General features: G+C 45.4%; 1 protein-coding gene across 1 annotated transcript in view; it reads right to left on the minus strand.

Annotated features, from left to right (window-relative positions):
- Positions 1-8,903: 8,903 nt before the first annotated feature.
- The window catches only part of LOC142652629 (uncharacterized), a 38,721-nt gene continuing 21,110 nt past the window's right edge, over positions 8,904-26,514 (minus strand). The window contains exons 4-6 of the mRNA XM_075828285.1: positions 12,230-12,356; positions 12,031-12,117; positions 8,904-10,767 (exon numbers count right to left, since the gene is read on the minus strand). Of these exons, the coding sequence (XP_075684400.1) occupies positions 9,083-10,767; positions 12,031-12,117; positions 12,230-12,356 (1,899 nt within the window). The 3' untranslated portion in view covers positions 8,904-9,082. The remainder of the gene's footprint in view (positions 10,768-12,030; positions 12,118-12,229; positions 12,357-26,514) is intronic.

Here is a 26,514-nt window from a genome sequence, read left to right on the forward strand (position 1 = left end):
CCGTGTATCAGTCATTACCGTCCCCTCATCTCCCCGTGTATCAGTCATTACCGTCCCCTCATCTCCCCGTGTATCAGTCATTACCGTCCCCTCATCTCCCCGTGTATCAGTCATTACCGTCCCCTCATCTCCCCGTGTATCAGTCATTACTGTCCCCTCATCTCCCCGTGTATCAGTCATTACTGTCCCCTCATCTCCCCGTGTATCAGTCATTACTGTCCCCTCATCTCCCCGTGTATCAGTCATTACCGTCCTCTCATCTCCCCGTGTATCAGTCATTACTGTCCTCTCATCTCCCCGTGTATCAGTCATTACTGTCCTCTCATCTCCCCGTGTATCAGTTATTACTGTCCCCTCATCTCCCCGTGTGTCAGTCATTACTGTCCCCTCATCTCCCCGTGTATCAGTCATTACTGTCCTCTCATCTCCCCGTGTATCAGTCATTACCGTCCCCTCATCTCCCAGTGTATCAGTCATTACTGTCCTCTCATCTCCCCGTGTATCAGTCATTACCGTCCCCTCATCTCCCCGTGTATCAGTCATTACTGTCCCCTCATCTCCCCGTGTATCAGTCATTACTGTCCTCTCATCTCCCCGTGTATCAGTTATTACTGTCCCCTCATCTCCCCGTGTATCAGTCATTACTGTCCTCTCATCTCCCCGTGTATCAGTCATTACCGTCCCCTCATCTCCCCGTGTATCAGTCATTACCGTCCCCTCATCTCCCCGTGTATCAGTCATTACCGTCCCCTCATCTCCCCGTGTATCAGTCATTACCGTCCCCTCATCTCCCCGTGTATCAGTCATTACCGTCCCCTCATCTCCTCGTGTATCAGTCATTACCGTACCCTCATCTCCCCGTGTATCAGTCATTACCGTCCCCTCATCTCCCCGTGTATCAGTCATTACTGTCCCCGTGTGTCAGTCATTACTGTCCCCTCATCTCCCCGTGTATCAGTCATTACTGTCCTCTCATCTCCCCGTGTATCAGTCATTACTGTCCTCTCATCTCCCCGTGTATCAGTCATTACTGTCCTCTCATCTCCCCGTGTATCAGTTATTACTGTCCCCTCATCTCCCCGTGTATCAGTCATAACTGTCCTCTCATCTCCCCGTGTATCAGTCATTACCGTCCCCTCATCTCCCCGTGTGTCAGTCATTACCGTCCCCTCATCTTCCCGTGTGTCAGTCATTACCGTCCCCTCATCTCCCCGTGTGTCAGTCATTACCGTCCCCTCATCTCCCCGTATATCAGTCACTACCGTCCTCTCATCTCCCCGTGTATCAGTCATTACCGTCCTCTCATCTCCCCGTGTGTCAGTCATTACCGTCCCCTCATCTCCCCGTGTGTCAGACATTAACGTCTCCTCATCTCCCCGTGTGTCAGTCATTACTGTCCCCTCATCTCCCCGTGTATCAGTCATTACTGTCCCCTCATCTCCCCGTGTATCAGTCATTACTGTCCCCTCATCTCCCCGTGTATCAGTCATTACTGTCCCCTCATCTCCCCGTGTATCAGTCATTACTGTCCCCTCATCTCCCCGTGTATCAGTCATTACTGTCCCCTCATCACCCCGTGTATCAGTCATTACTGTCCTCTCATCTCCCCGTGTATCAGTCATTACTGTCCTCATTTCCTCCTGTATCAGTCATTACCGTCCCCTCATCTCCCCGTGTGTCAGTCATTACCGTCCCCTCATCTCCCCGTGTATCAGTCATTACTGTCCTCATTTCCCCCTGTATCAGTCATTACTGTCCCCTCATCTCCCCGTGTGTCAGTCATTAATGTCCTCTCACCTCCCCGTGTATCAGTCATTACTGTCCCCTCATCTCCCCGTGTGTCAGTCATTAATGTCCTCTCACCTCCCCGTGTATCAGTCATTACCGTCCCCTCATCTCCCCGTGTATCAGTCATTACTGTCCCCTCATCTCCCCGTGTATCAGTCATTACTGTCCTCATTTCCCCCTGTATCAGTCATTACCGTCCCCTCATCTCCCCGTGTGTCAGTCATTACCGTCCCCTCATCTCCCCGTGTATCAGTCATTACTGTCCTCATTTCCCCCTGTATCAGTCATTACTGTCCCCTCATCTCCCCGTGTATCAGTCATCACTGTCCTCTCATCTCCCCGTGTATCAGTCATTACTGTCCTCTCATCTCCCCGTGTATCAGTCATTACTGTCCCCTCATCTCCCCGTGTATCAGTCATTACTGTCCTCATTTCCCCCTGTATCAGTCATTACCGTCCCCTCATCTCCCCGTGTGTCAGTCATTACCGTCCCCTCATCTCCCCGTGTGTCAGTCATTACCGTCCACTCATCTCCCCGTGTGTCAGTCATTACTGTCCCCTCATCTCCCCGTGTATCAGTCATTACTGTCCCCTCATCTCCCCGTGTATCAGTCATTACCGTCCCCTCATCTCCCCGTGTATCAGTCATTACCGTCCCCTCATCTCCCCGTGTATCAGTCATTACCGTCCTCATTTCCCCGTGTATCAGTCATTACTGTCCCCTCATCTCCCCGTGTATCAGTCATTACTGTCCCCTCATCTCCCCGTGTATCAGTCATTACTGTCCCCTCATCTCCCCGTGTATCAGTCATTACCGTCCTCTCACCTCCCCGTGTATCAGTCATTACTGTCCTCTCATCTCCCCGTGTATCAGTCATTACTGTCCTCTCATCTCCCCGTGTATCAGTCATTACCGTCCCCTCATCTCCCCGTGTGTCAGTCATTACTGTCCCCTCATCTCCCCGTGTATCAGTCATTACTGTCCTCTCATCTCCCCGTGTATCAGTCATTACCGTCCCCTCATCTCCCCGTGTATCAGTCATTACTGTCCCCTCATCTCCCCGTGTATCAGTCATTACTGTCCTCTCATCTCCCCGTGTATCAGTCATTACTGTCCCCTCATCTCCCCGTGTATCAGTCATTACTGTCCTCTCATCTCCCCGTGTATCAGTCATTACTGTCCCCTCATCTCCCCGTGTATCAGTCATTACTGTCCTCTCATCTCCCCGTGTATCAGTTATTACTGTCCCCTCATCTCCCCGTGTATCAGTCATTACTGTCCTCTCATCTCCCCGTGTATCAGTCATTACCGTCCCCTCATCTCCCCGTGTATCAGTCATTACCGTCCCCTCATCTCCTCGTGTATCAGTCATTACCGTACCCTCATCTCCCCGTGTATCAGTCATTACCGTCCCCTTATCTCCCCGTGTATCAGTCATTACTGTCCCCGTGTGTCAGTCATTACTGTCCCCTCATCTCCCCGTGTATCAGTCATTACTGTCCTCTCATCTCCCCGTGTATCAGTCATTACTGTCCTCTCATCTCCCCGTGTATCAGTCATTACTGTCCTCTCATCTCCCCGTGTATCAGTCATTACCGTCCCCTCATCTCCCCGTATATCAGTCATTACCGTCCTCTCATCTCCCCGTGTGTCAGTCATTACCGTCCTCTCATCTCCCCGTGTGTCAGTCATTACCGTCCCCTCATCTCCCCGTGTGTCAGACATTAACGTCTCCTCATCTCCCCGTGTGTCAGTCATTACTGTCCCCTCATCTCCCCGTGTATCAGTCATTACTGTCCCCTCATCTCCCCGTGTATCAGTCATTACTGTCCCCTCATCTCCCCGTGTATCAGTCATTACTGTCCCCTCATCTCCCCGTGTATCAGTCATTACTGTCCCCTCATCTCCCCGTGTATCAGTCATTACCGTCCTCTCATCTCCCCGTGTATCAGTCATTACCGTCCTCTCATCTCCCCGTGTATCAGTCGTTACCGTCCTCTCATCTCCCCGTGTATCAGTCGTTACTGTCCCCTCATCTCCCCGTGTATCAGTCGTTACTGTCCTCTCATCTCCCCGTGTGTCAATCATTACTGTCCCCTCATCTCCCCGTGTATCAGTCATTACTGTCCTCTCATCTCCCCGTGTGTCAGTCATTACTGTCCCCTCATCTCCCCGTGTATCAGTCATTACTGTCCCCTCATCTCCCCGTGTATCAGTCATTACTGTCCCCTCATCTCCCCGTGTATCAGTCATTACTGTCCCCTCATCTCCCCGTGTATCAGTCATTACTGTCCCCTCATCTCCCCGTGTATCAGTCATTACCGTCCTCTCATCTCCCCGTGTGTCAGTCATTACTGTCCCCTCATCTCCCCGTGTATCAGTCATTACTGTCCCCTCATCTCCCCGTGTATCAGTCATTACTGTCCCCTCATCTCCCCGTGTATCAGTCATTACTGTCCTCTCATCTCCCCGTGTATCAGTCATTACTGTCCCCTCATCTCCCCGTGTATCAGTCATTACCGTCCTCTCATCTCCCCGTGTATCAGTCATTACCGTCCTCTCATCTCCCCGTGTGTCAGTCATTACCGTCCCCTCATCTCCCCGTGTATCAGTCATTACCGTCCTCTCATCTCCCCGTGTATCAGTCGTTACCGTCCTCTCATCTCCCCGTGTATCAGTCGTTACTGTCCCCTCATCTCCCCGTGTATCAGTCGTTACTGTCCTCTCATCTCCCCGTGTGTCAATCATTACTGTCCCCTCATCTCCCCGTGTATCAGTCATTACTGTCCTCTCATCTCCCCGTGTGTCAGTCATTACTGTCCTCATCTCCCCGTGTGTCAGTCATTACTGTCCCCTCATCTCCCCGTGTATCAGTCATTACTGTCCCCTCATCTCCCCGTGTATCAGTCATTACTGTCCCCTCATCTCCCCGTGTATCAGTCATTACTGTCCCCTCATCTCCCCGTGTATCAGTCATTACTGTCCCCTCATCTCCCCGTGTATCAGTCATTACCGTCCTCTCATCTCCCCGTGTGTCAGTCATTACTGTCCCCTCATCTCCCCGTGTATCAGTCATTACTGTCCCCTCATCTCCCCGTGTATCAGTCATTACTGTCCCCTCATCTCCCCGTGTATCAGTCATTACTGTCCTCTCATCTCCCCGTGTATCAGTCATTACTGTCCCCTCATCTCCCCGTGTATCAGTCATTACCGTCCTCTCATCTCCCCGTGTATCAGTCATTACCGTCCTCTCATCTCCCCGTGTGTCAGTCATTACCGTCCCCTCATCTCCCCGTGTATCAGTCATTACCGTCCTCTCATCTCCCCGTGTATCAGTCATTACTGTCCTCTCATCTCCCCGTGTGTCAGTCATTACTGTCCTCATCTCCCCGTGTGTCAGTCATTACTGTCCCCTCATCTCCCCGTGTATCAGTCATTACCGTCCTCTCATCTCCCCGTGTATCAGTCATTACCGTCCTCTCATCTCCCCGTGTGTCAGTCATTACCGTCCCCTCATCTCCCCGTGTATCAGTCATTACCGTCCTCTCATCTCCCCGTGTATCAGTCATTACTGTCCTCTCATCTCCCCGTGTATCAGTCATTACTGTCCTCATCTCCCCATGTATCAGTCATTACTGTCCCCTCATCTCCCCGTGTATCAGTCATTACCGTCCCCTCATCTCCCCGTGTATCAGTCATTACTGTCCCCTCATCTCCCCGTGTGTCAGTCATTACTGTCCTCATCTCCCCGTGTATCAGTCATTACTGTGTCACCGTCATTAGAGGCTGGATAATTGGCAATTGTCTTTGTGCCTCCACTATACGTGACCCTTGTGACCTCTGTCATGGCAGTATTATGTGGGCACAGGATGGGAGTATTAGGTGGGCACTGTATGGCAGTATTATGTGGGCACAGGATGGGAGTATTAGGTGGGCACTGTATGGCAGTATTATGTGGGCACTGTATGGCAGTATTATGTGGGCACTGTATGGCAGTATTATGTGGGCAGAGTGTCAGTATTATGTGGGCACTGTGTGGCAGTATGCGGGCAGAGTATGGCAGTATTATGCGGGCAGAGTATGGCAGTATTATGCGGGCACTGTGTGGCAGTATTATGCGGGCACTGTGTGGCAGTATTATGCGGGCACTGTGTGGCAGTATTACGCGGGCACTGTATGGCAGTATTACGTGGGCAGAGTATGGCAGTATTACGTGGGCAGAGTATGGCAGTATTACGTGGGCGCTGTGTGGCAGTATTACGTGGGCGCTGTGTGGCAGCATTACGTGGGCGCTGTGTGGCAGCATTACGTGGGCGCTGTGTGGCAGCATTATGTGGGCACAGGATGGCAGCATTATGTGGGCACAGGATGGCAGTATTAGGTGGGCACAGGGTGGCAGCATTGTGTGGGCACTGGGTGGCAGCATTATGTGGGCACTGGGTGGCAGCATTATGTGGGCACTGTATGGCAGTATTAAGTGGGCAGAGTATGTCAGTATTATGTGGGCACTGTGTGGCAGTATTATGTAGACACTGTATGGCAGTATGTGGGCAGAGTATGGTAGTATTATGTGGGCAGAGTATGGCAGTATTATGTGGGCAGAGTATGGCAGTATTATGCGGGCAGAGTATGGCAGTATTATGCGGGCACTGTGTGGCAGTATTATGCGGGCACTGTGTGGCAGTATTATGCGGGCACTGTATGGCTGTATTATGCGGGCAGAGTATGGCAGTATTACGTGGGCACTGTATGGCAGTATTACGTGGGCATGTGTGTGGCAGCATTACGTGGGCATTACGTGGGCGCTGTGTGGCAGCATTACGTGGGCGCTGTGTGGCAGCATTACGTGGGCGCTGTGTGGCAGCATTACGTGGGCGCTGTGTGGCAGCATTACGTGGGCGCTGTGTGGCAGCATTACGTGGGCGCTGTGTGGCAGCATTACGTGGGCACTGTGTGGCAGCATTATGTGGGCACTGTATGGCAGTATTAAGTGGGCAGAGTATGTCAGTATTATGTGGGCACTGTGTGGCAGTATTATGTAGACACTGTATGGCAGTATGTGGGCAGAGTATGGTAGTATTATGTGGGCAGAGTATGGCAGTATTATGTGGGCAGAGTATGGCAGTATTATGCGGGCAGAGTATGGCAGTATTATGCGGGCACTGTGTGGCAGTATTATGCGGGCACTGTGTGGCAGTATTATGCGGGCACTGTATGGCTGTATTATGCGGGCAGAGTATGGCAGTATTACGTGGGCACTGTATGGCAGTATTACGTGGGCATGTGTGTGGCAGCATTACGTGGGCATTACGTGGGCGCTGTGTGGCAGCATTACGTGGGCGCTGTGTGGCAGCATTACGTGGGCGCTGTGTGGCAGCATTACGTGGGCGCTGTGTGGCAGCATTACGTGGGCGCTGTGTGGCAGCATTACGTGGGCGCTGTGTGGCAGCATTACGTGGGCACTGTGTGGCAGCATTACGTGGGCACTGGGTGGCAGCATTACGTGGGCACTGGGTGGCAGCATTGTGTGGGCACTGTGTGGCAGCATTATGTGGGCACTGTGTGGCAGCATTATGTGGGCACTGTGTGGCAGCATTATGTGGGCACTGTGTGGCAGTATTATGTGGGCACTGTATGGCAGCATTATGGGGGCACTGTATGGCAGCATTATGGGGGCACTGTATGGCAGCATTATGGGGGCACTGTATGGCAGCATTATGGGGGCACTGTATGGCAGCATTATGGGGGCACTGTATGGCAGAATTATGGGGGCACTGTATGGCAGTATTATGTGGGCACTGTGTGGCAGCATTATGTGGGCACTGTGTGGCAGCATTATGTGGGCACTGTGTGGCAGCATTATGTGGGCACTGTATGGCAGTATTATGTGGGCACTGTATGGCAGTATTATGTGGGCACTGTATGGCAGTATTATGTGGGCACTGTGTGGCAGCATTATGTGGGCACTGTATGGCAGTATTATGTGGGCACTGTATGGCAGTATTATGTGGGCACTGTATGGCAGTATTATGTGGGCACTGTATGGCAGTATTATGGAGGGACTGTGTGGCAGCATTATGTGGGCACTGTATGGCAGTATTATGTGGGCACTGTATGGCAGTATTATGTGGGCACTGTATGGCAGTATTATGTGGGCACTGTATGGCAGTATTATGTGGGCACTGGATGATATTTCGTGATATGTAACAGATCAGATTCTTCACCATCATTTGTAGTCTATATTTATAAGTTGTTGTTTTTTTTCTTACAAAAGGTTGAAAGCAACGATGGGAGGAGTATTAAAGTGCAGCTAAACGTTCAGCAAACTTCTGACCTTTTAGGCTATGTTCACACGGGGTATTTTGCAGAGTTTTTTGACGCGGAAACCGCGTCGCAAAACTCGGCAGAAACGGCCCAAGAACGCCTCCCATTGATTTCAATGGGAGGCGTCGGCGTCTTTTTCCCGCGAGCAGTAAAACTGCCTCGCGGGAAAAAGAAGCGACATGCCCTATCTTCGGGCGCTTCCGCCTCGGACCTCCCATTGACTTCAATGGGAGGCAGGAGAAAGCGTATTTCTCGCTGTTTTATGCCCGTGGCGCTCAATGGCCGCGGGCAAAAAACGGCGCGATAATTGCCGCGAAAATCGGCGTGCAGGGAGAGGAATATCTGCCTCAAAGTTCCAAACTGAATTTTGAGGCAGATATTCCTCCCCCAAAATACTCCGTGTGAACATAGCCTTATAGTGACATGTCAGACGTTTGGATTGTTGGGGGTCCAAGCACGAAGACCCCACACCAATCGCTAGAACGAAGCAGCTGAAGGTCTCGTGTGAGGGCTGAGCCACTTCGTGTTTGTTCGGCTCTTTCTGGAAAGCCGATGTATCAGAGTACGGGCTCATAGACATTCTATTGCGTCCGTACACCGATACATTTATTTCCGGAAAAAGCCAAAACAGACACGAAGCGGCCGAGCGCTCACACGAGACCTTCAGCTGCTTCGTTCTAGCGATTGGTTCGGGGTCTCAGTGCTCGGACCCCCACCAATACAAACTTCTGACATTTCACTATAACAGGTCAGAAGTTTGTCAAATGTTTAGCTGCACTTTAACTGACTACGGTGGAGGGAGGAAGTAGCTAACTTCTCCTTGCGTTACAATACTGCAGCCTGAGACACAGAGGGCATAATAAAGGCCAGACGTGGGAATGTTAACACATAAATGTAGCGTATTTATTGTCCACCCCGACCATGAACAGTTTTTCGTGATATCTCTACGCAGCGAGATCTTTGGACCCGCTAGGTTTCCGTATCACCGGTGTGATCCCGCCGATGCCTAATAAGAGACGACTGGTAACGGAACGTCTTGTCACACACGGTGCATTGGAAGGGTCTCTCTCCTGTATGGATCCGCTGATGAATCACCATGTTGGACTGCTGAGTGAATTGCTTCCCACATTCTGCACAGGTGTATGGCCGCTCTCCAGTGTGTATTCTCCGATGGACAGTTAATTTGGACATCTTAAGAAAACTCTTGCCGCACTCGGAGCACACATAGGGCTTTTCTCCCGTGTGAGTTTTCCTATGCTCGGTTAGACGGGACCATTGAATGAAGGCCTTATCACACAGGGAGCACTTGAAAGGACGTTCTCCGGTGTGAGTTCGGAGGTGGACAACTAGCTTAGATTTTTCTAGGAATAATTTGTCACACTCTGGGCAGGTGTACTTCTTATCGGGAAGTAATAGGGCACCTAAATAGTCACTCAAGGGCGACCGTGGAAGATAATGGTCCTCACAGTCCTGCACAACATCTGGAGGACTTGTGAGGTTGGGTTCTGATGGCATCGTGGATAGAGGTCTGCACTCCGTGGACTGCGTTTGGTCTGGTTTTGGTGGCTCCTCACGAGAGGTCTTATCTGGCTCATCAGGTAGTTGCGGCTCGTGAACTTTAAGATGAAGTTTCAGGCTGGAGGGTTGAGTGAAGGCTTTCTCACACAGAGTGCACTTGTAAGGTTTTTCCCCGGTGTGGGTTCTTTGGTGGACCATGAGAGTGTAATGGTAGCTAAAGGTCTTCTTACAGTCATTACACTTAAATGGCTTCTCTCCTGTGTGAGTCCTTTGATGAACCACAAGGTTGGATTGTTGGCTGAAGCTCTTCTCGCACTCCGTGCATTTGTACGGCTTTTCCCCGGTGTGAATCCGAAGATGAACGATGAGCTTGGACATCTTGATGAAGCTCTTATCACATTCGGTGCACCGATATGGCCGGTCACCGGTATGAGTCCTCTGATGCTCCACCAGATTTGATGGATAGTGGAAGGTCTTCTCACACTGGTCGCACTTATGGGGCTTTCCCCCTGTGTGGATCCTCAGATGTTCCTTAAGATGTGACCTCTTGGTGAAGCCTTTCCCGCACTCGTTACATTTGAATGGTTTTTCTCCAGTGTGCGTTCTTTGGTGCTCTATTAACTTAGACTGTTGGGTGTAACTTTTTTCACACTCGTTGCACTTGAACGGTCTTTCTTCTATGTGACATCTCTTGTGCATCACCAACTGGGACCTCTTCGGGAAGCTCTGGTCGCATTCAGAGCATTTAAAGAGCTTCTCGCCCGTGTGCGTTTTCTGGTGCAGAGATAGGACGGACTGGTTACTAAAGGATTTATCACAATTACTACATTGGAAGACCCTTCCCGCAGAGGGCACAGACTGCGGGATCACCACAGGAACTTGCTTTACGGCTTTGTCCACGTCTTCTTTCCGAACCTTTCCTTCATTATGGATTTTCTTGTGCATCTCAAGGAGGTTCCAGCTGCCAAACACAGTCTTACACTCCAAACATCTGTGCACTTTCCTACAGACCCGAGATTTTCTTGGCTCACAACCGTGGTTGCCATTTATTAGACGTTTCGTACAGCCAGACGCCGGTTCTCTTCTGTCTTCTGCCTTCCTTGACTGGTTTTCTACAGGAACATCTGATACTTCCTCTGGAATGATAAAGGAGAAAATGAAGATCCCGCAGAAGAAGCTCACCCTAGTATTGCACATTGCACCCTAAAAACAGGGAGAATGGTCCCAGAAACACATAATGGTGACCAAGAAAATGTAATGACTCTGAAAGCCGTACAATATGGCCAAACACCGATTTCTTCTATTGACCGCGTTTGGGGGTGGTTCCCACATGAGGTCGCTCTCTTCAGGGTGAATATTGCTATTAGGATATTTGTGGTTAAGGGGCTTGTTAAAGAGGCTCTGTCACCAGATTATAAGTGCCCCCCTGTCTCCTACATAATGTGATCGGCGCTGTAATGTAGATAATAGGAATGGTTTTTATTTTGAAAAAGGATAATTTTTGAGCAAGTTATGAGCAATTTTAGATTTATGCTAATTAGTTTCTTAATAGACAACTGGGCGTGTTTTTACCTTTTGACCAACTGGGCGTTGTAAAGAGAAGTGACGCTGACCAATCAGTGACCAATCAGCGTCATGCACTCCTCTCTATTCATGTCCACCTGTACTCGGCCCAGCGTGACATCGCGAGATCATGCGGTGCGGTCACATACACCCATATTAACATTACTGAAGTGTCTAGTTAATGTTGAAGTATGTGACAGCAGAGCATGATCTCGCGATGTCACGCTGCGCCGAGTACAGGTGGACATGAATAGAGAGGAGTGTATGACGCTGATTGGTCAGCGTCATACACTTCTCTGTACAACGTCCAGTTGGTAAAAAGGTAGGAAACGAATTAGCATAAATCTAAAATTGATTGTTTTTCGAAATAAAAACCACTGTTGTGATCTACATTACAGCGCTGATCACATTATGTAGGAGACAGGGGGGCACTTATAATCTGGTGACAGAGACGCTTTAAGAACAGCGTTCGTCCTTATCTGCCGAAAGAAGAGTGAGTGCGCGCACAGCTCCGACTCCGGTGCCGACGATACTCCCGCCGTCACGGAACAGATCGAAGAATTAACATTCTTCTCTTCTGTTCCGTGGTCTGGTCGAAGCTGCACGCGCTGTCCTCTCTCCAGCTTTTGCTGGATAAGTAACACGCCCAATCGACAGTTCAGGGGGTTATTTAAATATCGGGCGCCAAATATAGCGGCACCGATATCTAAATAACGGAGGAGGATAGGAAAAGTATGTAAAGTGCCCCAGGGTTTGTACGGCCCTGCCCATTATTTGCCGCACTCAGCTACTCATTCATGGGCAGGCGAAAGGTTCTCTTCAAATAGATCACGTACCCAAACGGAATCCGAAATAATTGATGATAGACGCGTCCTGGTCAGGAAGGAGCCTCGGAGGGGGAGGAGCCTGGCGATACTGGTACCCTGCGGCAAGAAAAGAAAAAAAAAGAAGACGAATGAACGCCCAGGCCAAAGAAGTCACTGGACGGTGAGCGGGACTGCGCTCCCAGAAATCCCAGTAATGACCGCTCCTTACCCAAAGACAGCACGATTTCCAGGTTCTCCTGCATGACCTCTCTGTACAGACTTTTCTGCCACCCCTCTAGATGGCGCCATTCTTCCTCTGAAAAATATACCGCCACCTCATCGAAGGATACGGGGACCTGGAATAGAACAGCACAAATACGTGACCGCGCAGTTCATTATACGTTATAGCTCAACTACAAGACAAGGGGAAATGTGGGTCAAAAATAGGGCGTCCATATTTTTGCAGTAACTGAAACGCTCCATCGCAGCGATTTCAATTTTCGAAAGGGGCGCCCGAGCTTGCCACGGATCTTAGAATTAACCCATCGCTACCCTAGACCACCAATGTATTCGGTATGAATCCACAAATCACCATGACAAATATTAACCTCTTCATCCCATACGCCCAGGATTATTACTATTAGCACCATTAGGTTTTTATTTGGGGAGGGGCTGGCACCACATGACGAGTAAAGTTAGCAACAATGGCGCAAATACCGCCCCAGTAGCCACAGCCGTTGCTTCAGGGCCCGTGGACTCAAAAACTCGTCAGCATTAGGAAGATGTGCGGTTAGTATTCAGATTTATTCTTGGTCTGCTCTGGGGTCTGAATTTATTTTGGGGTCTGGACTGTGGTTTGATGCCTCCCATACCCCCATCTCACAGTACGACCAATAGGGTGTGCGGTACCATCACCCCATCATTTGTCAGGTCATGCTGGGAGTTGTGGTTTTTACTGCAACTCGGCCGGCAAGAGTGCGAATCATGAAATCAGGTAAATAATCGGGTGAGGGGGGGGGAATCAGGTAAATAAATCAGGTGAGGGGGGGATATGTTTATTTTGAAAAGTTTGCTACGGGGAGCAGCACTTTCTGATTAAACCCCTGTGTTGGTAACGTATAAGGCCAGGATCACACACAGTTTTGGTGCAGTTTTTTGACTGATGTATCTCCTTTCTTTTGTGTCCACTCCTGTGTTTGGCTCAAAAAAACGGAACCAAACAGAACCCCTGTTCTGGAGATAGGTGCAGGTCCCAGGGGTGGAACGGGGTCTAGGTGTCCCTGTTCTGAGGATAGGTGCAGGTCCCAGATGTGGGACCCCCATCTATCTGACATTTATGACGGATCCTGTGGAAATATCATAAATGTCCCTCATGGGAAAACCCCTTTTAACCCCTTAACGACGAGTGACGGATATGTCCGTCGCAACCAGGTGTTCGTTCCCGCATAGCCACAGATATATTCGCCGCTCTGATGGCGCGGATACTGCCAGTGTACCCACGCGATCAGCGGCAGGAGCACGGCCGTTATACACAGCCTGGAACTGCCGGAAGCGAAGCGTGCTCCGATTTCGGAAGTTTAAACCTATTAGATGCCGCTGTCAATAGCGACAGCGGCATCTAATGTGTTTGACAGAGGGAGGGAGCTCCTTCTGTCACCCCATCGGCGCCCCCGCAAAGAAATCGCAGGGCGCCGTCGGGTTTCAATGGCAGCCGGGGGCCTAACAAAGGCCAGAGACACGTCCGAATAGATTGCCTGTCAGTATTACACTATACGAAGCATTGTAGAAGCAATCAGCAGATCACATGGTGAAGTCCCCGGGTGGGACAAAAAAAAAAAGTGAAAAACAGTTAAATAAAGTTTATGAAAAAATAAAAGAAGATTACAGTAAAAATAAAACCAATTTTAAAACCAAAAAAAGTGGTTTTATTTAGTAAAAGTGTAAAAAAAAATAATACATACACATAAAAGGTATCACCGCGAACGTAACGACTCAAACAATAAAGTTAACACATTAATTAAACCGCTGGGCGAACGGCGTCCAAGAAAAACAAAAACACAACACATAAAACAAATGGCAAAATTCAATTTTTCCTCCCATTCCCACCATAAAAAATAAAATAAAAGTTAAATAAGTCCCATGTGCCCCAAAATACTACTAATGAAAACTACACCTTATCCCGAAAAAAACAATCCCACATACGGCCACATGGATGGAAAAATAAAAAAAATGACGGCTCTTGAAATGCAAAAACAATATTTTTTTTATTTTTTTAAATAAAAGGTTTTTATTTTGCAAACGTAGGAAAAGACAAAACCTTAATAAATTTGTTATCCCCGTAATCGTGCCGACCCGTAGGATAAAGGTGACAGGTTATTTACGCCGCATAGTGAACGGCGTGAATGCAGAACGTGAAAATCAATGCTGGAACAGCCGCTTATTTTCAATTCTTTCCTAGAATAGAGTTAATAAAAGTTCATCGATACATCGTATGCGCCCAAAAATGAGGCAATTGAAAAATACAACGCGTCGCGCAAAAAACGAGACGTTAAACGGCGAAGTCGACGGGAAAAAAAAAAAAAAGAACGCAACTCTTAGAACGCAACAGTGAAAAAAACAAAAAATAATCCTTGGTCATTAACGCACAAAATGGGCCGGTCGTTAAGGGGTTAAGATGCCAACTGCGAGGGCTCCGATTCTTCTTGACTTTGCACAATGTGGCGCTACGTGTTTTTTTTTTGAGTTGTGGAAAAATTTAAAAAAAAAACTAAATTGAATGTTTTTATGATTCACATAACAGGGGGCCCCTGTGCAAAAACAGTACACGGGCCCCTCGCTTTCTAACAGCTCATCATAGGGGACCCCCCTAATATCTCTCCAACACTGTGAGCCATGAAACTCATCACCGCGTCCCCTTAGGCTTCATTCACACGAGCCTGACAGATTTACGTGGGTAAAATATGAACCGTGTGCGCTGCGTTATTGCGTCTGTGCTCTGCGTGTGTCGCGCTGTTTTCACGCATTCGCACAGCACATCTTTTTTTTTTTTTAATGGAATTGATGCGCAAATCACACACAGCACTCAGATGTGCGTCCGTGTGCTGTGCGTGATTTTAACGCACCCATTGACTTCAATGGGCGCGTAGGAGTGTGATAACGCACCAATATAGGACACGCGGCGAGTTTCACGCCACGGACGCACGCTGCGCGGAGACTCCTGCATGTGTGGACGGTCCCATTGAAATTAATCGGGCCACTAGCGGTGCGGGATTTTTACGCACAGAATACGGACGAGTTTTATGCTCGTCTGAATTAGCCCTTACATAGAATCTAGTAGACGGTAGTAAGCTGCAAGGGGCCCCTGACCTACTGGGCCCCTGTGCAGCTACCCATATGTATGTCTGCCCCAGTCATATAGGCAAATCATTTAAAGCCACGAGCCCTAAGATGGTCAGCTTATAATAGTGCTGGAGTGATATAAGAGGAGCGGCTGATATCAGTCACATATGATGTAATGTCTCTGGAGGGTATAATAGTACTGGAGTGTTATAAGAGGAGCGGCTGATATCAGTCACATATGATGTAATGTCTCTGGAGGATATAATAGTACTGGAGTGTTATAAGAGGAGCGGCTGATATCAGTCCCATATGATGTAATGTCTCTGGAGGGTATAATAGTACTGGAGTGTTATAAGAGGAGCGGCTGATATCAGTCACATATGATGTAATGTCTCTGGAGGATATAATAGTGCTGGAGTGTTATAAGAGGAGCGGCTGATATCAGTCACACATATGATGTAATGTCTGGAGGATATAATAGTACTGGAGTGTTATAAGAGGAGCGGCTGATATCAGTCACACATATGATGTAATGTCTCTGGAGGATATAATAGTACTGGAGTGTTATAAGAGGAGCGGCTGATATCAGTCACACATATGATGTAATGTCTCTGGGGGATATAATAGTACTGGAGTGATATAAGAGGAGCGGCTGATATCAGTCACACATATGATGTAATGTCTCTGGGGGATATAATAGTACTGGAGTGATATAAGAGGAGCGGCTGATATCAGTCACACATATGATGTAATGTCTCTGGAGGATATAATAGTACTGGAGTGATATAAGAGGAGCGGCTGATATCAGTCACACATATGATGTAATGTCTCTGGAGGATATAATAGTACTGGAGTGTTATAAGAGGAGCGGCTGATATCAGTCACACATATGATGTAATGTCTCTGGAGGATATAATAGTACTGGAGTGATATAAGAGGAGCGGCTGATATCAGTCACACATATGATGTAATGTCTCTGGAGGATATAATAGTACTGGAGTGATATAAGAGGAGCGGCTGATATCAGTCACATATGATGTAATGTCTCTGGAGGATATAATAGTACTGGAGTGATATAAGAGGAGCGGCTGATATCAGTCACACATATGATGTAATGTCTCTGGAGGATATAATAGTACTGGAGTGATATAAGAGGAGCGGCTGATATCAGTCACATATGATGTAATGTCTCTGGAGGATATAATAGTACTGGAGTGATATAAGAGGAGCGGCTGATATCAGTCACACATATGATGTAATGTCTCTGGAGGATATAATAGTACTGGAGTGATATAAGAGGAGCGGCTGATATCAGTCACACATATGATATAATGTCTCTGGAGGATATAATAGTGCTGGAGTGTTATAAGAGGAGTGGCTAATATCAGTCACATGTGATGTAATGATTGGAGGATATAATAGTACTGGAGTGATATAAGAGGAGAGTCTGATATCATTCACATATGATGTAATGTCTCTGGAGGATATAATAGTGCTGGAGTGTTATAAGAGGAGTGGCTAATATCAGTCACATGTGATGTAATGATTGGAGGATATAATAGTACTGGAGTGATATAAGAGGAGCGGCTGATATCAGTCACACATATGATGTAATGTCTCTGGAGGATATAGTAGTACTGGAGTGATATAAGAGGAGCGGCTGATATCAGTCACATATGATGTAATGTCTCTGGAGGATATAATAGTGCTGGAGTGATATAAGAGGAGCGGCTGATATCAGTCACACATATGATGTAATGTCTGTGGAGGATATAATAGTGTAGAGTGATATAAGAGGAGCGGCTGATATCCGTCACATATGATGTAATGTCTCTGGAGGATATAATAGTACTGGAGTGATATAAGAGGAGCGGCTGATATCAGTCACACATATAATGTAATGTCTCTGGAGGATATAATAGTGCTGGAGTGTTATAAGAGGAGCGGCTGATATCAGTCACATATATGATGTAATGTCTCTGGAGGATATAATAGTACTGGAGTGTTATAAGAGGGGCGGCTGATATCAGTCACATATATGATGTAATGTCTCTGGAGGATATAATAGTACTGGAGTGATATAAGAGGAGCGGCTGATATCAGTCACACATATGATGTAATGTCTCTGGAGGATATAATAGTGCTGGAGTGATATAAGAGGAGCAGCTGATATCAGTCACATATGATGTAATGTCTGGAGGATATAATAGTACTGGAGTGTTATAAGAGGAGCGGCTGATATCAGTCACACATATGATGTAATGTCTCTGGAGGATATAATAGTGCTGGAGTGATATAAGAGGAGCAGCTGATATCAGTCACACATATGATGTAATGTCTCTGGAGGATATAATAGTGCTGGAGTGTTATAAGAGGAGCGGCTGATATCCGTCACATATGATGTAATGTCTCTGGAGGATATAATAGTACTGGAGTGATATAAGAGGAGCGGCTGATATCAGTCACACATATAATGTAATGTCTCTGGAGGATATAATAGTGCTGGAGTGTTATAAGAGGAGCGGCTGATATCAGTCACATATATGATGTAATGTCTCTGGAGGATATAATAGTACTGGAGTGTTATAAGAGGGGCGGCTGATATCAGTCACATATATGATGTAATGTCTCTGGAGGATATAATAGTACTGGAGTGATATAAGAGGAGCGGCTGATATCAGTCACATATGATGTAATGTCTCTGGAGGATATAATAGTACTGGAGTGATATAAGAGGTGCGGCTGATATCAGTCACACATGATGTAATGTCTCTGGAGGATATAATAGTACTGGAGTGTTGTAAGAGGAGCGGCTGATATCAGTCACACATGATGTAATGTCTCTGGAGGATATAATAGTACTGGAGTGATATAAGAGGAGCGGCTGATATCAGTCACATATGATGTAATGTCTTTGGAGGATATAATAGTACTGGAGTGATATAAGAGGAGCGGCTGATATCAGTCACACATATGATGTAATGTCTCTGGAGGATATAATAGTACTGGAGTGTTATAAGAGGAGCGGCTGATATCAGTCACATATGTGATGTAATGTCTCTGGAGGATATAATAGTGCTGGAGTGATATAAGAGGAGCGGCTGATATCAGTCACACATATGATGTAATGTCCCTGGAGGATATAATAGTACTGGAGTGTTATAAGAGGAGCGGCTGATATCGGTCACATATATGATGTAATGTCTCTGGAGGATATAATAGTGCTGGAGTGATATAAGAGGAGCGGCTGATATCAGTCACACATGATGTAATGTCTCTGGAGGATATAATAGTACTGGAGTGTTATAAGAGGAGCGGCTGATATCAGTCACACATATGATGTAATGTCTCTGGAGGATATAATAGTGCTGGAGTGTTATAAGAGGAGCGGCTGATATCAGTCACACATATGATGTAATGTCTCTGGAGGATATAATAGTACTGGAGTGATATAAGAGGAGCGGCTGATATCAGTCACATATGATGTAATGTCTCTGGAGGATATAATAGTGCTGGAGTGATATAAGAGGAGTGGCTAATATCAGTCACATGTGATGTAATGATTGGAGGATATAATAGTGCTGGAGTGATATAAGAGGAGCGGCTGATATCAGTCACATATGATGTAATGTCTCTGGAGGATATAATAGTACTGGAGTGTTATAAGAGGAGCGGCTGATATCAGTCATACATATGTCTCTGGAGGATATAATAGTACTGGAGTGATATAAGAGGAGCGGCTGATATCAGTCACATATGATGTAATGTCTCTGGAGGATATAATAGTGCTGGAGTGTTATAAGAGGAGCGGCTGATATCAGTCACATATGATGTCTCTGGAGGATATAATAGTGCTGGAGTGATATAAGAGGAGCGGCTGATATCAGTCACACATGATGTAATGTCTCTGGAGGATATAATAGTACTGGAGTGTTATAAGAGGAGCGGTTGATATCAGTCACACATATGATGTAATGTCTCTGGAGGATATAATAGTACTGGAGTGTTATAAGAGGAGCTGCTGATATCAGTCACACATATGATGTAATGTCTCTGGAGGATATAATAGTGCTGGAGTGTTATAAGAGGAGTGGCTGATATCAGTCACACATATGGTGTCATGTCTCTGGAGGATATAATAGTGCTGGAGTGATATAAGAGGAGCGGCTGATATCAGTCACACATATGATGTAATGTCTCTGGAGGATATAATAGTGCTGGAGTGTTATAAGAGGAGCGGCTGATATCTGTCACACATATGATGTAATGTCTCTGGAGGATATAATAGTGCTGGAGTGATATAAGAGGAGCGGCTGATATCAGTCACATATGATGTAATGTCTCTGGAGGATATAATAGTGCTGGAGTGTTATAAGAGGAGCGGCTGATATCTGTCACACATATGATGTAATGTCTCTGGAGGATATAATAGTGCTGGAGTGTTATAAGAGGAGTGGCTAATATCAGTCACATATATGATGTAATGTCTGGAGGATATAATAGTGCTGGAGTGTTATAAGAGGAGCGGCTGATATCAGTTACATATGATGTAATGTCTCTGGAGGATATAATAGTACTGGAGTGATATAAGAGGAGCGGCTGATATCAGTCACATATGATGTAATGTCTGGAGGATATAATAGTGCTGGAGTGATATAAGAGGAGCGGCTGATATCAGTCACATATGATGTAATGTCTCTGGAGGATATAATAGTACTGGAGTAATATAAGAGGAGCGGCTGATATCAGTCACATATGATGTAATGTCTCTGGAGGATATAATAGTACTGGAGTGTTATAAGAGGAGCGGCTGATATCAGTCACACATATGATGTAATGTCTCTGGAGGATATAATAGTGCTGGAGTGATATAAGAGGAGCGGCTGATATCAGTCACACATATGATGTAATGTCTCTGGAGGATATAATAGTGCTGGAGTGATATAAGAGGAGCGGCGGATATCAGTCACACATATGATGTAATGTCTCTGGAGGATATAATAGTGCTGGAGTGATATAAGAGGAGCGGCTGATATCAGTCACATATGATGTAATGTCTCTGGGGGATATAATAGTGCTGGAGTGATATAAGATGAGCGGCTGATATCAGTCACATATGATGTAATGATTGGAGGATATAATAGTACTGGAGTGATATAAGAGGAGCGGCTGATATCAGTCACATATGATGTAATGTCTCTGGAGGATATAATAGTGCTGGAGTGATATAAGAGGAGTGGCTAATATCAGTCACATGTGATGTAATGATTGGAGGATATAATAGTGCTGGAGTGATATAAGAGGAGCGGCTGATATCAGTCACATATGATGTAATGTCTCTGGAGGATATAATAGTACTGGAGTGTTATAAGAGGAGCGGCTGATATCAGTCACACATATGTCTCTGGAGGATATAATAGTGCTGGAGTGTTATAAGAGGAGCGGCTGATATCAGTCACATATGATGTAATGTCTCTGGAGGATATAATAGTGCTGGAGTGTTATAAGAGGAGCGGCTGATATCAGTCACATATGATGTCTCTGGAGGATATAATAGTGCTGGAGTGATATAAGAGGAGCGGCTGATATCAGTCACACATATGATGTAATGTCTCTGGAGGATATAATAGTGCTGGAGTGATATAAGAGGAGCGGCTGATATCAGTCACACATATGATGTAATGTCTCTGGAGGATATAATAGTACTGGAGTGTTATAAGAGGAGCGGCTGATATCAGTCACACATATGATGTAATGTCTCTGGAGGATATAATAGTACTGGAGTGTTATAAGAGGAGCTGCTGATATCAGTCACACATATGATGTAATGTCTCTGGAGGATATAATAGTGCTGGAGTGTTATAAGAGGAGCGGCTGATATCAGTCACACATATGGTGTAATGTCTCTGGAGGATATAATAGTGCTGGAGTGATATAAGAGGAGCGGCTGATATCAGTCACATATGATGTAATGTCTCTGGAGGATATAATAGTGCTGGAGTGATATAAGAGGAGCGGCTGATATCAGTCACACATATGATGTAATGTCTCTGGAGGATATAATAGTACTGGAGTGATATAAGAGGAGCGGCTGATATCAGTCACACATGATGTAATGTCTCTGGAGGATATAATAGTGCTGGAGTGATATAAGAGGAGCGGCTGATATCAGTCACACATATGATGTAATGTCTCTGGAGGATATAATAGTGCTGGAGTGTTATAAGAGGAGCGGCTGATATCAGTCACACATATGATGTAATGTCTCTGGAGGATATAATAGTACTGGAGTGATATAAGAGCAGCGGCTGATATCAGTCACACATATGATGTAATGTCTCTGGAGGATATAATAGTACTGGAGTGATATAAGAGGAGCGGCTGATATCAGTCACATATGATGTAATGTCTCTGGAGGATATAATAGTACTGGAGTGATATAAGAGGAGCGGCTGATATCAGTCACATATGATGTAATGTCTCTGGAGGATATAATAGTACTGGAGTGATATAAGAGGAGCAGCTGATATCAGTGACACATATGATGTAATGTCTCTGGAGGATATAATAGTACTGGAATGTTATAAGAGGAGTGGCTGATATCAGTCACATATATGATGTAATGTCTGGAGGATATAATAGTGCTGGAGTGATATAAGAGGAGCGGCTGATATCAGTCACATATGATGTAATGTCTCTGGAGGATATAATAGTACTGGAGTGATATAAGAGGAGCGGCTGATATCAGTCACATATGATGTAATGTCTCTGGAGGATATAATAGTGCTGGAGTGTTATAAGAGGAGCAGCTGATATCAGTCACATATGATGTAATGTCTCTGGAGGATATAATAGTACTGGAGTGATATAAGAGGAGCGGCTGATATCAGTCACACATATGATGTAATGTCTCTGGAGGATATAATAGTACTGGAATGTTATAAGAGGAGCGGCTGATATCAGTCACATATGATGTAATGTCTCTGGAGGATATAATAGTGCTGGAGTGATATAAGAGGAGCGGCTGATATCAGTCACATATATGATGTAATGTCTCTGGAGGATATAATAGTGCTGGAGTGATATAAGAGGAGCGGCTGATATCAGTCACACATATGATGTAATGTCTCTGGAGGATATAATAGTACTGGAGTGATATAAGAGGAGCGGCTGATATCAGTCACATATATGATGTAATGTCTGGAGGATATAATAGTACTGGAGTGTTATAAGAGGAGCGGCTGATATCAGTCACACACATGATGTAATGTCTCTGGAGGATATAATAGTACTGGAGTGTTATAAGAGGAGCTGCTGATATCAGTCACACATATGATGTAATGTCTCTGGAGGATATAATAGTGCTGGAGTGATATAAGAGGAGCGGCTGATATCAGTCACATATGATGTAATGTCTGGGGGATATAATAGTACTGGAGTGTTATAAGAGGAGCGGCTGATATCAGTCACATATATGATGTAATGTCTCTGGAGGATATAATAGTACTGGAGTGATATAAGAGGAGCGGCTGATATCAGTCACACATATGATGTAATGTCTCTGGAGGATATAATAGTACTGGAGTGATATAAGAGGAGCGGCTGATATCAGTCACACATATGATGTAATGTCTCTGGAGGATATAATAGTGCTGGAGTGTTCTAAGAGGAGCTGCTGATATCAGTCACATATATGATGTAATGTCTCTGGAGGATATAATAGTACTGGAGTTATAAGAGGAGCGGCTGATATCAGTCACACATATGATGTAATGTCTCTGGAGGATATAATAGTGCTGGAGTGTTATAAGAGGAGCGGCTGATATCAGTCACACATATGATGTAATGTCTCTGGAGGATATAATAGTGCTGGAGTGTTATAAGAGGAGCGGCTGATATCAGTCACATATATGATGTAATGTCTCTGGAGGATATAATAGTACTGGAGTTATAAGAGGAGTGGCTGATATCAGTCACACATAGATGTAATGTCTCTGGAGGATATAATAGTACTGGAGTGATATAAGAGGAGCGGCTGATATCAGTCACATATATGATGTAATGTCTCTGGAGGATATAATAGTGCTGGAGTGTTATAAGAGGAGCGGCTGATATCAGTCACACATATGATGTAATGTCTCTGGAGGATATAATAGTACTGGAGTGATATAAGAGGAGCGGCTGATATCAGTCACATATGATGTAATGTCTCTGGAGGATATAATAGTACTGGAGTGATATAAGAGGAGCGGCTGATATCAGTCACACATATGATGTAATGTCTCTGGAGGGTATAATAGTACTGGAGTGATATAAGAGGAGCGGCTGATATCAGTCACATATGATGTAATGTCTCTGGAGGATATAATAGTACTGGAGTGTTATAAGAGGAGCGGCTGATATCAGTCACACATATGATGTAATGTCTCTGGAGGATATAATAGTACTGGAGTGTTATAAGAGGAGCGGCTGATATCAGTCACACATATGATGTAATGTCTCTGGAGGATATAATAGTGCTGGAGTGATATAAGAGGAGCGGCTGATATCAGTCACATATGATGTAATGTCTCTGGAGGATATAATAGTGCTGGAGTGATATAAGAGGAGCGGCTGATATCAGTCACACATATGATGTAATGTCTCTGGAGGATATAATAGTACTGGAGTGTTATAAGAGGAGCGGCTGATATCAGTCACATATGATGTAATGTCTCTGGAGGATATAATAGTGCTGGAGTGATATAAGAGGAGCGGCTGATATCAGTCACACATATGATGTAATGTCTCTGGAGGATATAATAGTGCTGGAGTGATATAAGAGGAGCGGCTGATATCAGTCACACATATGATGTAATGTCTCTGGAGGATATAATAGTACTGGAGTGATATAAGAGGAGCGGCTGATATCAGTCATATATGATGTAATGTCTCTGGAGGATATAATAGTACTGGAGTGATATAAGAGGTGCGGCTGATATCAGTCACACATATGATGTAATGTCTCTGGAGGATATAATAGTACTGGAGTGTTATAAGATGAGCGGCTGATATCAGTCACATATGATGTAATGATTGGAGGATATAATAGTACTGGAGTGATATAAGAGGAGCGGCTGATATCAGTCACATATGATGTAATGTCTCTGGAGGATATAATAGTGCTGGAGTGATATAAGAGGAGTGGCTAATATCAGTCACATGTGATGTAATGATTGGAGGATATAATAGTGCTGGAGTGATATAAGAGGAGCGGCTGATATCAGTCACATATGATGTAATGTCTCTGGAGGATATAATAGTACTGGAGTCTTATAAGAGGAGCGGCTGATATCAGTCACACATATGTCTCTGGAGGATATAATAGTACTGGAGTGATATAAGAGGAGCGGCTGATATCAGTCACATATGATGTAATGTCTCTGGAGGATATAATAGTGCTGGAGTGTTATAAGAGGAGCGGCTGATATCAGTCACATATGATGTAATGTCTCTGGAGGATATAATAGTGCTGGAGTGTTATAAGAGGAGCGGCTGATATCAGTCACACATATGATGTAATGTCTCTGGAGGATATAATAGTGCTGGAGTGTTATAAGAGGAGCGGCTGATATCAGTCACATATGATGTCTCTGGAGGATATAATAGTGCTGGAGTGATATAAGAGGAGCGGCTGATATCAGTCACACATATGATGTAATGTCTCTGGAGGATATAATAGTGCTGGAGTGATATAAGAGGAGCGGCTGATATCAGTCACACATATGATGTAATGTCTCTGGAGGATATAATAGTACTGGAGTGTTATAAGAGGAGCGGCTGATATCAGTCACACATATGATGTAATGTCTCTGGAGGATATAATAGTACTGGAGTGTTATAAGAGGAGCTGCTGATATCAGTCACACATATGATGTAATGTCTCTGGAGGATATAATAGTGCTGGAGTGTTATAAGAGGAGCGGCTGATATCAGTCACACATATGGTGTAATGTCTCTGGAGGATATAATAGTGCTGGAGTGATATAAGAGGAGCGGCTGATATCAGTCACATATGATGTAATGTCTGGAGGATATAATAGTGCTGGAGTGATATAAGAGGAGCGGCGGATATCAGTCACACATATGATGTAATGTCTCTGGAGGATATAATAGTGCTGGAGTGTTATAAGATGAGCGGCTGATATCAGTCACATATGATGTAATGATTGGAGGATATAATAGTGCTGGAGTGATATAAGAGGAGCGGCTGATATCAGTCACACATGATGTAATGTCTCTGGAGGATATAATAGTGCTGGAGTGATATAAGAGGAGCGGCTGATATCAGTCACACATATGATGTAATGTCTCTGGAGGATATAATAGTACTGGAGTGATATAAGAGGAGCGGCTGATATCAGTCACACATGATGTAATGTCTCTGGAGGATATAATAGTGCTGGAGTGATATAAGAGGAGCGGCTGATATCAGTCACACATATGATGTAATGTCTCTGGAGGATATAATAGTGCTGGAGTGTTATAAGAGGAGCGGCTGATATCAGTCACACATATGATGTAATGTCTCTGGAGGATATAATAGTACTGGAGTGATATAAGAGCAGCGGCTGATATCATTCACACATATGATGTAATGTCTCTGGAGGATATAATAGTACTGGAGTGATATAAGAGGAGCGGCTGATATCAGTCACATATGATGTAATGTCTCTGGAGGATATAATAGTACTGGAGTGATATAAGAGGAGCGGCTGATATCAGTCACATATGATGTAATGTCTCTGGAGGATATAATAGTACTGGAGTGATATAAGAGGAGCAGCTGATATCAGTGACACATATGATGTAATGTCTCTGGAGGATATAATAGTACTGGAATGTTATAAGAGGAGTGGCTGATATCAGTCACATATATGATGTAATGTCTGGAGGATATAATAGTGCTGGAGTGATATAAGAGGAGCGGCTGATATCAGTCACATATGATGTAATGTCTCTGGAGGATATAATAGTACTGGAGTGATATAAGAGGAGCGGCTGATATCAGTCACATATGATGTAATGTCTCTGGAGGATATAATAGTGGTGGAGTGTTATAAGAGGAGCAGCTGATATCAGTCACATATGATGTAATGTCTCTGGAGGATATAATAGTACTGGAGTGATATAAGA

The sequence above is a fragment of the Rhinoderma darwinii genome, chromosome 5, assembly GCF_050947455.1.
Source record: "Rhinoderma darwinii isolate aRhiDar2 chromosome 5, aRhiDar2.hap1, whole genome shotgun sequence".
Lineage (NCBI taxonomy): Eukaryota > Metazoa > Chordata > Amphibia > Anura > Rhinodermatidae > Rhinoderma > Rhinoderma darwinii.